The 13,035-nt window shown below is 46.3% G+C and overlaps 1 protein-coding gene across 1 annotated transcript; it reads left to right on the forward strand.

Annotated features, from left to right (window-relative positions):
* Window positions 1-3,624: 3,624 nt before the first annotated feature.
* Window positions 3,625-4,449, forward strand: LOC119266548 (the record flags this gene model as incomplete). Its single annotated transcript, XM_037547785.1, has 1 exon — window positions 3,625-4,449. A coding segment is annotated over exon 1 (825 nt), but the record flags the coding sequence as incomplete, so codon positions are not given.
* Between the last annotated feature and the right edge of the window lie 8,586 nt (window positions 4,450-13,035).

Here is a 13,035-nt window from a genome sequence, read left to right on the forward strand (position 1 = left end):
TGAGGCCCCTTTGACGTACAAACAGCCCTCGGGAAGGAAATGTGAGAGTAGGCCTTAACGTCCCGCGTCGGCAGGGCCCGGCCCTATGCATACCTCAGCCACTGTTGGGTCGTCCGGATCGCTAGGACGAGACGAAGGAGTGATGGGCTACGTGACCAGTTATGCTCCTGAGTCGCGATGCTCAGGAGTCCCCCTTGACGTATGAACAGACCTCCATACCTTTCCTCACCGAGATCCCGCTCGGGAGGGGGGCGCGACGACCAAGTTCGGGGGACCTGGCAGGGTGGCGTATGCTAGGCGCGACCTGAGCGTAGCCCCCGTGCCCAGCCCCCTCGCGCGACTCTTCCAAGGGGAAAGTGTTGCGATGAGGCTAGACACTGAGCCTGGCAGCTCCCTGAGGTTGATGCGGCCATGGGGACGCCCCCAGTTGTTTATCACCAGCGCGGAGCATGGCGCTTCCGCACTTGCACGGGCATAGCCGCTCCTCGACAGTGTCGACTGGCAGTGCGGAGCATGGTGCTTCCACTGGTGCGTGGGTGGGGGGCCCCTCTAAGTGGAGCCCCCGGGGCGTGTACAGCCCCACCCTGACACGTGGCTTTCACGGCAGGGCTAGAGGAGGTGTGTTTGGGCACTCGTGAGCTAGCGCAGGACTCACGAGGCCCTACCTCAAGGCGGGATGTGCGCGAATTTGGTTCTTGACACTTGTGATGGCCCTGCGAGATGGTTAGACAACCTGCGCCGGATGAATCTCCTGAGGTTATCACATGAGAAGTCCATACACCAACGACCCCAGGAGGTGACATGAACGGGGCCGGCCCATCAGACAGAGCTCAGTTGTTGGGTTTATCGACGCTGCAGGGACGGACCCGAGCACAGACGCCGTGCCCAGTCTTCTCATGTGAAAGTCCTGAAGAAAGATGATACGTCTCCAACATATCTATAATTTTTGATTACTCCATGCTATTATATTATCTATTTGGATGTTATTGGGCTTATTTTTACACTTTCATCATATTTTTGGGACTAACCTATTAACCGGAGGGCCAGCCCAAATTGTTGTTTTTTGCCTATTTCGGTGTTTCGTTGAAAAGGAATATCAAACGGAGTCCAAACGGAATGAAACCTTTAGGAACGTGATTTTCTCAACGAACGTGATCCAGGAGACTTGGAGTGGGCATCAAGAAACAAACGAGGCGGCCAGGAGGCAAGGGGTGCCCACCCCCCTGGGCGCGCCCTCCACCCTCGTGGGCCTCTTGTTCTCCACCGACGTACTTCTTCCTCCTATATATATCCACGTAACCCCCAAACATCCAGGAGCACCACGAAAACCTAATTCCACCGCCGCAACCTTTTGTACCTAGAGATCCCATCTTGGGGCCTTTTCTGGAGCTCCGCCGAAGGGGGCATTAATCACGGAGGGCCTCTACATCAACTCCATGGCCACTCTGGTGATGTGTGAGTAGTTTACTTCAGACCTTCGGGTCCATAGGTAGCTAGATGGCTTCTTCTCTCTCTTTGGATCTCATTACAAAGTTCTCCTCGATTCTCTTGGAGATCCATTCGATGTAATCTTCTTTTGCGGTGTATTTGTCGACATCCGATGAATTGTGGGTTTATGATCCAGATTATCTATGAACAATATTTGAATATTCACTGAATTATTTTATGTATGATTGGTTTAACTTTGCAAGTCTCTTCGAATTATTAGTTTGTGTAAGTGCATCTAGTGCCACCCCTAGTTGGTTTTGGAGTACTGACGACAAACCTAGTTGAGGGACTAATGTGTTTGTGAGAATTGCAGGATAACACAGGCAGAAGTCCCTCATTGATTCAGTTTTCCTACCAGAGATGACCTCTAAAAATGTATGACGACATTGAAGTCAGAGGTGGTATGTGAAGACATTCACATTGAAGACTATGATAAGAGAAGACATCGCGTGAAGACTATGGAGCGCGAAGACTTAGCAGTTTCGTCATTCTGTTTTTTCTTTGTTGAGTCATAGGAACCACCGTACTGTTAAGTGGGGTCCAAGAGAACGAGTCAGAATGAATGAAGTGATGCTTAACCAAAATCCTATGTCTTCGAGTGAAGACTATGAGAGCGAATCTTGTTCAGAGTTGGACAAGTCAGCTTTGCTTGTAGCCCAAGTAAAGTTGCCGTGTGTGTTTGAAATCTGACCGTTGGAACACGTGTCAGTTCCTTAGTGACCCAGGGTCATTTCGGACAAATCAGGTCGGGTTGCCTAGTGGCTATAAATAGCCCACCCCCTACAACCATAAACGGTTGGCTGCTCAGAGTTAAAGTACGGCTTTTTTCGTTTGAGAGCAACCCACCTTGAAGCCTTTGAGAGAGAATTCCTTGAGAGGATAAAGCCCTAACCACCCAGAGCCAAAGAGTGTTAGGCATCACTTAAGTCTTCTTGTCTGTGTGATCTGAAGACTTATTACACTTGAGGACTGTGAATCCTCCAGCCGGTTAGGCGTTGCGTTCTGAGCATCCAAGAGTCATTGTGGATCGCTGGTGAATGAAGTCTGTGAAGGTTGGGAAGTCTACCTTGAAGACTTACCAGAGTGATTGGGTGAGGACTGGGTGTCCTTAGCTCAAGGGGAATAAGGTGAAGACGAGGTCTTCTGAGTTGAATCTCAGCCTCCCTAACCAGACGTACAGTTGTCACAACAACTGGAACTGGTCCAACAAATCATTGTCTTCAACGAGTCACTGGTTTCATCCTTCCCTTCCCTTTACTTACTGTTGGTCCTTGTGAAGTCATTGTACGATTGCATCACCCTGAGTGATTACTTGTTCAGATTGGCTTTACAATATCTTCCTACCTGATCCTCACTGCCTAGCTGCTATTAGTCATTGTGCTTTCACTTCATTGAATACTTGACTATGGTTTGCCTAGTGTAGTCTACCTTCCGCTGCATGGTAATAGGTTTATTTCTATCGTTTGTTTTTGAAACTTCCATGTTTTGAAGACTTTCATAAAAATCGCCTATTCACCCTCCCTCTAGTCGATCACTAGCACTTTCAATTGGTATCAGAGCAAGGTACTCCCTTGTTCTGTGTGATTCGGTTTAACCACCTGGAGTTTTAGCTATGTCGACTGCAGGGATAATCAAAGTCTCTCATGTGTGCCCCGTCTTCGATGGAACTGAATATCCCTACTGGAAGAATAAGATGCGGATGCATCTTGAAGCCATTGATGTCGACCTATGGTATGTCATCAAGAACGGTGTTCCAAGGCTGGAGAAGGTGTCACTGCTGCTGATGTCAAGAAGTTCGTTCAACTGGACTCTACTGCCAAGAATATCATCTGTGGTCATCTGACCAAAGGACAATATGGCCGCATCAGTGCTTTGGAAACATCTAAGCTAGTCTGGGACTGGCTCTCCAAGGTCAACGAAGGCGTCTCAACCCAGAGAGATCAAAGAATCAGTGTCCTTCGCGACCTCTTCAACCGCTTCAAGAGAAATGACAATGAGAATGTCCAGCTCACGTTTGATCGACTCACTGACATCACAAATGAGCTTCAAGCCCTCGGAGCTACTGAGATCACCAAGCATGAAGTCGTCAAGACACTCCTGAGATCACTTGACAGTTTGTTTGACACCCTAGCCCTGATGATTCAAGAACGTCCTGAATTCAAGACACTCGATCCGTCTGACATACTTGAAAGACTCAACACACACGAGTTTCAGCTTTCTGAGAAAAGAGACATCTACGGTCCCAACTATGGGCGAACTCGTGCCTTGAAGGCAAAGGCTGTCTCCTCATCTAAAGAAGAGTTTGACAGTAGTTCTGATGATCCTGAAGACATTGGAAGGGAGCTTGCTATGCTTGTGAAGAAGTTCCAAAAATTCACCAAGAATAAAGGCTTCAGAAAGTCTTCACGATCAAGCTCAAGGAATGATGAAGCTTCTGCTCATGACTACAATAAGAGAACATGTCACAAGTGCAAGAAACCTGGTCACTACATCTCTGAGGGTCCACAGTGGGACAATGAGAACAAGAAGAAGAAGAGCAAGGAATATGACTTTGACGACAAGAAGAAGGAGAAATACTCAAAATCTTCTTCCAAGTCTTCCTCCAAGTCTTCATCACACAAGAAGAGCTCATCTGGCAAGGCACATGCGTTTGTTGGCAAGGAAATGGACTCTGAGGATGAGTCCGCTTCTGAGGAGGCGGAGGTGGAGTCTAAGGAGGAGTCCGATTCTGGCGTTGCAAGTCTAGCTACAACATACGTTGCCAAGTCCATCTTCAACACTGAAGACAATGACTTCATCCCCGACACCGATGCAAATGACAAGGACTACTCTGCTCCTTCCTACTGCTTCATGGCACGTGGTGCCAAGGTAAACACACACACTACTCACTATCAAACATCCGGTGACGATGACTCTGATTGTCGTTCCAAACCCAGCTACAAAACACTTGCTAAAATTGCAACTGAACAACAGCAAACCATGGAACACATTCAAAAACTATTAGACAAAAGTGATGATCTGTTAGACGCTGAAATGACTCGATCTCAGTCCTTAATTGAAGACATAAAAATCTTCATGTTAAGTATGAGGAACTTGAAAGTCGTCATGAAACGCTCTCAACAGCTCATGAAAGGCTTTCCTATGATTATCTTCAAAGGAAGCAAGATCTTGAGAAATTGAGAGCGGCTCATGAAGATCTTCAAAAGGAAAACGAGTCACTTCGCGCCGAACAGATCAGTTCAGCTCAGGAAGGATTTGAACCACCATGTCTTAAATGCATTGAGCGTGATAACGCTACTTCTATTGTTGAATGCTCTATTGCTGCTACTGTTGCAATATCTTCAACTGTTGATGTGGAAACTAACCCCTCTGCTGAGGACACCACTGCTAGTGCTGATGAGAATGCTAGGTTGAAGACACTGCTTGAAACAGGGATGTACAAAAGTCTCCAAGGGCATCAGACACTTTGTGATGTCCTCAAAAGGCAGATCCTGAACCGAAACCCTAGGAAAGAGGGTGTTGGGTTCGTAAGGAAAATGAATGCTGATGGCTCTTACTGGAAACCTGAGTAGTACCCCAAAACCACATGGGTTGCTGCAAAGGAACCTTCAGCAGATCCATCCACTCTATCTGGCTTCACTTGTGCTAACCCCATTGTTATTGATGAATCCTTTGATGCAAACTATAAACTGTTTAAGAATTAGAATGGTGAAGTGTTTGCCAGGTACATTGGTACTAACTATAGGAATGGACCGCCTATGAAGAAGATCTGGGTGCCGAAAAGGTGTTTGGAGAATCTTCCTGTGAATGTCATCATGACACCACAGGTGAAGAAGACAAACCCCAGACCACAGGCTTCATACGGTCCAAAGGCTTCATACAGACAGAGGACTCACCGGAGTCAAACTAACGCAAATGTTTTGCAGGTAAGCCATACTCAGGCCTATGAATATAAGCGCGGTCCTTTAAACCGCCATGTTCATAAGACCAATGAGTACTACTGTCCACCTGCAAGACTTTTTACTAGGGCTCCAAAGCCAAAGTTCTCAGATGCTGCACTTAGACACATTGCTTCGAAGCCACCCCTGAAGATGTGGGTGGCTAAGGAAGCTTAACTCTCTTTTGCAGGGAAAGGTCTCCAGCCGAAAACCAAAATCGTCTGACACTATTGCTGGGGACCTTAAACATCTTGTAGGGCGCAAGATCAAATGCCCAAATGGTATTACTATGTACTTTCTTTCTAAATCGCTTGCAACTTGCCCTATCAGTCCTAATCTTGACCTAAGCTTTAATAATCCATTGGTTCGTCAAATGTTTTTGCTTCACAATTCTCTTCGTGAAGCCTATCCCCCTAACTGCACTATAGGGTACGACACCAGCTGCTTCAGAATGGATTATTGATACTGGGTGTACAAATCACATGACTGGCAAGCGAAGCCTTCTCATGGACTCAACTTTACGTCCATCAGACAAAAGTCACATCACATTTGCTGACACTGGTAAAAGCAAGCTATTGGGTCTAGGTAGAGTTGCAATCTCAAAGGATCAACACATGGATAAAGTCATGCTTGTTGAATCCCTTGGTTTCAACTTAATGTCTGCTTAAATGCTTTGCGATTTAAACATGATTGTGATGTTCGGAAAATATCGTTACCTTGTACTAATGGAATCTGACAAGTCTCTAGTGGTTGAAGGGTATCGAAAAGATGATTTGTATGTGGTAGATTTCTCAGCAGGACCACAACTTGCAGTATGTCTTCTAGCAAAAGCTTCTGAATGCTGGCTCTGGCATCGAAGGCTAGGGCATGCTGGCATGAGGAACCTCCACACCCTTGCAAGGAAGAAGCATGTCATAGGCATCGAGGGCATCAAGTTCAAGAAGGATCACTTATGCGGTGCCTGTGAAGCAGGAAAGATGACAAGGGCCAAGCATCCCTCGAAGACAATCATGACAACGACTCAACCCTTTGAACTGGTACACATGGATCTTTTCGGTCCCACTCATTACTCAACTCTTACTACTACTGCTTGTCTCTATGGCTTTGTCATTGTTGATGATTATTCAAGATATACTTGGGTGTATATAATCCTTTACAAGACTGAAGTGCAGGATGTCTTCAGACGCTTCGCCAATCGAGCAATGAACAACTATGGCGCCAACATAAAGCACATCAGAAGTGACAATGGCACTGAATTCAAGAACACTGGCCTTGATAAATATCTTGATACTTTGGGCATCACACATGAATTCTCAGCTCCATACACGCCACAGCAGAATGGCATCGTCGAATGCAAGAACAGAACACTTATTGAGATGGCTCGAACGATGCTTGATGAATACAAGACTCCAAGAAAATTCTGGCCTGAAGCCATTGACACTGCATGCCATATCATCAACCGTGTTTATCTTCACAAGCTTCTGAACAAGACATCCTATGAGCTCCTTACTGGCAAGAAGCCAAATGTCAGCTACTTCAGAGTATTTGGCGCTAAGTGCTGGATCAAGGATCCACATCACACTTCAAAATTTGCACCAAAAGCACATGAGGGTTTTATGCTTGGATATGGAAAGGATTCGCACTCCTACAGAGTCTTCAATATCTTTCATTACAAAGTGGTTGAAAGAGAGCAGCTACCAAATGTGCTAGATGAAGTTCCATCCAGTGAATCAATTAAACTTATGGGAACTAGAGAAATCATACCTTCTGAAGCTCAACCCGAAGAAGAACTCATCATCTCCGCACCTGATCAACCTGAAGATAATGCTCAGCCTGAAGACAATCCCTCTAACAATGACAATGATCAGCAAGAGCAAAATCTTCGTCCTGTACATCCTCGTGTTGCAAATGAAGTGCAGATTGAGAGAATAATCGATAGCATCAATACACCAGGTCCACTCACTCGTTCAAGGGCAACTCAGCTAGCAAATTTCTGTGGGCACTTCGCATCCGTCTCAATAACAGAACCCAAGAAAGTTGAAGAAGCCTGCATGGAACCTGAATGGATTCAAGCTATGAAAGAAGAGCTTCAATAGTTTGAGCTGAATAATGTATGGGAACTGGTTAAGCATCCTGATCCTCGGAAGCACAATATAATAGGCACCAAATGGATATATCGCAACAAGCAAGATGAGCATGGTCAAGTTGTCAGAAACAAAGCTCGTCTCGTTGCTCAAGGATACACTCAAGTTGAAAGGATTGACTTCGATGAAACATTTGCTCATGTGGCTAGACTTGAAGCCATACGCATACTGCTGGCCTATGCAAATCATCATAACATACTTCTATATCAAATGGATGTGAAGAGCGCTTTTCTCAATGGCAAGATTGAAGAAGAAGTGTATGTTGCACAACCACCTGGATTTGAAGATCCAAAACATCCTGACATGGTATACAAGCTCAACAAGGCACTGTATGGCCTCAAACAAGCCCCTCGGGCTTGGTATGACACACTCAAAGACTTCCTGAAGAGCAAAGGCTTCAAATCTGGTTCCCTCGACCCCACTCTCTTCACGAAGACATATGATGGTGAACTGTTTGTGTGCCAAATATATGTGGATGACATTATCTTCGGCTGCACCAATCAGAAATACAGTGAAGAGTTTGGATATATGATGCAAGAGCAATATCAAATGTCCATGATGGGTGAGCTGAAGTTCTTCCTTGGTCTTCAAATACGTCAGCAACGCAACGACATCTTTATATCTCAAGAGAAGTATCTCAAAGATTGCCTGAAGAAGTTTGGTATGCAAGACTGCAAATGTTTCACAACGCCAATGCCAGCCAAACATCATCTGGGTCCCGACGACAATGGTAAAGTGTTCGATCAAAAGGTATACCGCTCCATGATTGGTTCCTTACTTTATCTATGTGCATCTAGGCCAGATATTATGCTTAGTGTTTGCATGTGTGCTCGATTCCAAGCGGCATCAAAGGAATCGCATCACTTAGCTGTGAAGCAAATTCTTCGATATTTGGCTTACACCCCAACTCTAGGATTATGGTATCCAAAGGGCTCAGAGTTTGATCTGGTTGGTTTCTCGGATGCTGATTATGCTGGTGATAAGGTGGATCGCAAGTCTACATCAGGCACATGTCATTTTCTGGGACGATCACTTGTCTGTTGGTCTTCAAAGAAGCAGAACTGTGTATCTCTCTCTACTGCTGAATCTGAATACATTGCTGCTGGATCTTGCTGGCTCAGCTTCTGTGGATGAAGCAAACACTCAAAGACTATGGCATTCATCTAAAGCAAGTGCCACTCTACTGCGACAACGAAAGCGCCATCAAGATTGCCAACAACCCAGTTCAGCACTCGAAGACAAAGCACATCGAAATTCGTCATCACTTTCTCAGAGATCATGTTGTGAAGGAAGATATTGATATCATACACGTCAACACTGAAGAGCAATTGGCAGATATCTTCACCAAGCCCTTGGATGAGAAGATATTTTGCAAGTTACGGTGTGAGCTAAATATCTTGGAATCCTCAAATGTCCTGTGATCAGGCACACATCCTAACACTTATGCATATTGATAACTTAGATGTGCAACACACGAAGTAAAGTATATCTTCAATCAATGAAGACATACATTCTAAGTGTGAATACATTAATGTGGAATTTGACTTCGGAGCGCCACGATAATTGTGCGCCGTGTCTGGGTCTAATACTTCCTATACGGTGGGTAACGCAACCACCAAATTCTTCTGTTTGAAGTGTTTTACCCATGGCGCTACATTTGCTATGTCTTGACATTTTGTTTGTCTTCATTCTCAACTTGTCCTCATGATTATCTTCACTATGTTGATTTGACTGTCTTTTTCACATATATATACATAGTGTTTTGTCCTCTACAGCATTCACTTATAGCTATGTCTTCTTGTTGAATCTTTTGAACTAAGTGAATGTGATCGGACCCTAACCTCTCTATGCTTTCTATCTCAAACTCTATCTCTCCAAATCATGTGCATTCTATTAAAACTGTTGAATGTCTTCTCTGCGTCCTTGTCAGCAGAAGATACAGAGAGAAACATTAAGTCTGTTTTCAATGCCAATTCCTTCACCTGAAACCCAGGGAAGTGGGAACGACCACCCGACAATCCAGGCGTGCGTGGGAACGTGGAACAACCTCCGATAGGTTGCATGATGGCCACGTGTTCTTCAGATGTGAATTGCCAGGGGCACCTGTGTAATAACGATGTGTCGTCCATGTCCCTATAAATACACGGCTCACCACAGGCGTTATCCTTCTTCCACTCTCGCATGAACCCTAGCGCCACCACTATCCCTCAATGACACCGGCGACGAAGCGCTTAGCTGCCGCGACCTCTCCGACGCCATCTTCACACCGGCCGCGGACATCGTCTTCTCCGCCGTCGCCGTAGGTGTCCTCCGTCGCCAAGTTAGGGCACGGACGATCGAACTGCTTGGCCTCTTCTTCCACTCCGTCTAGCAGTTTCTTGTGTGGTAAATAAAACTCCCTCTTTACGGCCTCTTTAATCCTATAGATTCGTCACTTTCTACCACAAGCAGTTTCTGTTCACACAAGTTCGATTCACTTCATACTGCATCTCATATTATGCCTAGTATGTTCACTTATGCTTCACAAAGTAGTTAGATTCCTCACTTGTACTAATCTGTGGATTCGTACAAATCTGGAACCAACTCCTTATCTATGAGTGAATGTCTTCGCACGATGAGGTCAATGTCTTCTAAACTAATTTATCTTCAAAATCTTTTGAGAATGCATATGACCTCTTCCCCTTCCCTCGCACCTTAATGCTGTCACAGGTACATGTCCGTGGGAGAATCCCTTGGTTCTCATAGTCTGTATTCATTTGTAGAATTCTTACAGCATCACATAAATTCTCCCGAAGCCAGTTCCTGTTTGTCCAGCAAGCGAAAGCCCTTGAAGCCTTTGAACGTATTGAAGCCATTCAGTTTAAAGTTCATGGCTGTAGAGAAATCAGCAAGGAAGGGTGGCAGAAAGCGTCAAGGTGAGACATCAAGAGATCTGCCCGATGACCTCTCAGAACTGTACAAGACAGATCCAGAAGAGGATTACAATCAGCGCAAGACACGAATCCAATGGATTCAACGATATTGGGCAGAACAGTGGTTCAAGTACAGATTTGTGACAAAGGAATATGCTGAAAAGAATGCCATCAAGCGACCATGGGGAGACATCCTATACAAAAATCTTCAACCCAGGTCCAGAGATGAAGCCATTGAACAAGGCTTCTATCCCTGCATGGTCCGTGGACCACAGCCTGCGGATGCTGACCCATCGTCACTGCTCTGGTGTCGTGATGACAATTTGTTCAAGCGCAACTTCCAGTTTGCCTAGAATTTGGCGAAACAGAACAACAAGTCATTGGGACTAAACTTCAACCCTGGTCCCTCTGCTCCCCGTGCAGATGGCACCCGCGATACCAAACCCAATGTCGTCGGTCCGTTCTACAACCTGGATGGCCTCATCACTCACATCTCTGTTCAAGGTGCCAAAGTGGATCATTCTGATGATGATGCTGACACTGATGAAGCCCCAGCTCCTACTCCAAAGCCGCAGAAGTCAAAGCTGCCTAAAGCTTCAAAGCCTGCCTCATCACCAAAAATCTCACGGGCGAAGCCACTGGCTACTGCACCTCCTGAAGACAGTGTGCAGTCTGAAGATCTATCATGCATCTCCAAGCCCCCGAGAGTCAAGATGCCTCTGCTACATACCAGCCAAGAACTGACTGCTGCTGCTATTCTGCGCAACGATGCCATTGATCTATCCAGTGATGAAGATCTTGCAGATGACGCTCTTGAGCAACTGATCAAGAGCAAAGAAGAAGCAGAAATCTTCAAAAATTTGCCTCTCTTTGACATGGCAATCATCCACGACTTCATCGATGAGTGGTTTGACACGCCCAACCTTCGCTTTGAAGATCTGCAACTTCCCATTGGCCTCAGTGTCGCTTTCCATGGCGCCATTGCTTCAGAGTTAGCTATAGCCCAGCGCATCGTTGAACTGAAGCAGAAGATTGACTTTGAGAAAGCTCAGTTCAAGAAGCATATGGCCAAGCTCAGTGTGCAAGAGGTCAAGAACTTCAAGAACATGCTGCACGAGCTCAAAGAAGCCTTTCTCAAGAAGCGTGAAGAAGCTCAAGGTTCTCGTGAGCGCATGAAGAGCCTGGCTGACAAGTGTGTGCAAGCCTACAATGAGGCTGAGAAGCGCAAGGCTCTTGGGCGTCCTGGCATTGACCCCAGGATGGCTGCAAAGCAGAAGAAGAAGAAGAAGCCCGCTATGGCCGAACCCGACGCACCAAGGCAGGAAGCACATCCCATTGTCTTCCCAACCAGCATGTCTGGCTCGAAGCCAAAGGCCAGTTCTACCGCTTCAGACCTGAAGAAGACGAGGATAGCTGAGGCTGAAGCCAGAAAGAGGAAACATCCTGAAGCCTCTACTGCTGCTCCCTCCAAAAAGAAGCGCAAGACCAAGAAGGAACGGGCTGCTCCCACAGAGCCCTTAATTGTTGAACCTATCTCCATGGTTTGTCCTGCCGCTGAACATCAAGAGCGCCAACTGACTGTCCATGAGCCTGCTTTCATAGAGGCTCATGAAGCTGAAGACATACCAGCAGCTGATCCCACAGCTGCTGAAGACATTAGTCATCATGACCATGTTGAAGATGATGTAGTTCTTCCTCAGATTGAGCACCAACAGGTATCATCGCATGTTCTTACGCACAGCGAACTCATCAGCATTGGTCGTCCTCTGACGCCAATTGCTCAGGATGCAACATGGGCTGATCACCCACAACAACAACAAGTCACACCACCCCGGTAAGAAGAAGAAGATGACTTTGAGGCCCAGCCAACTCCATCTCCAAAGGCGTCGCCTGCGTTACGCAGGCTCCGCAAAGGACCAAGGTCTCAAGTCTTCGAGTCTAAAGCTAAAACTGCTGAAGACATTCCGGCTGCATCAGCCGATGACACCCAAGAAGAAGAACGTGTTCCTACTCCCCCAACTACTGAAGAAGCTGTTCTCGAGGAGAACGTGTTTGTGCCCGACCCTCCAGCTCATCAAGTGGAGGTAGAAAATCTTGAGGCTGCCACCACCAACACCAATGAAGCCACTGACGTTGTCATGGCTGAAGCAAATGTGGAGCCTGCACCAACCCAAGAACCAGAAGTCAGCGAAGCCAATGATACTACTGCTTCTGTTCCTGCACCTGCTGCTGGTCCTCAGTGTGACTATACAATTGAGCATAGGCCTCAGGTACAGAAGCCAATGCCAAGGTTGCCCAGGTTTCCAGGTCCTGCAACAGCACCTGGATCCTTCAATGTCAACGGCTTCAAAGCAGACAACACCTTCTTCAATAGCTCCAAGAACCCCTACTCAAGGGAACGAATATCTTCTGATCGGTTCTGGAGCTATCCGCAACGAAGCTATTACTCCTGCATTCTGTACAATCAAGGTCGCATCTTCCCACATATGCATCTTGACACCGAAGCAATAGCTGGTCTACCCTGTCTAGAAGAAGCTCTGGATTGCTTCAAAG

Source organism: Triticum dicoccoides, chromosome 3A (genome assembly GCF_002162155.2).
Source record: "Triticum dicoccoides isolate Atlit2015 ecotype Zavitan chromosome 3A, WEW_v2.0, whole genome shotgun sequence".
Classification (NCBI taxonomy): Eukaryota; Viridiplantae; Streptophyta; class Magnoliopsida; order Poales; family Poaceae; genus Triticum; species Triticum dicoccoides.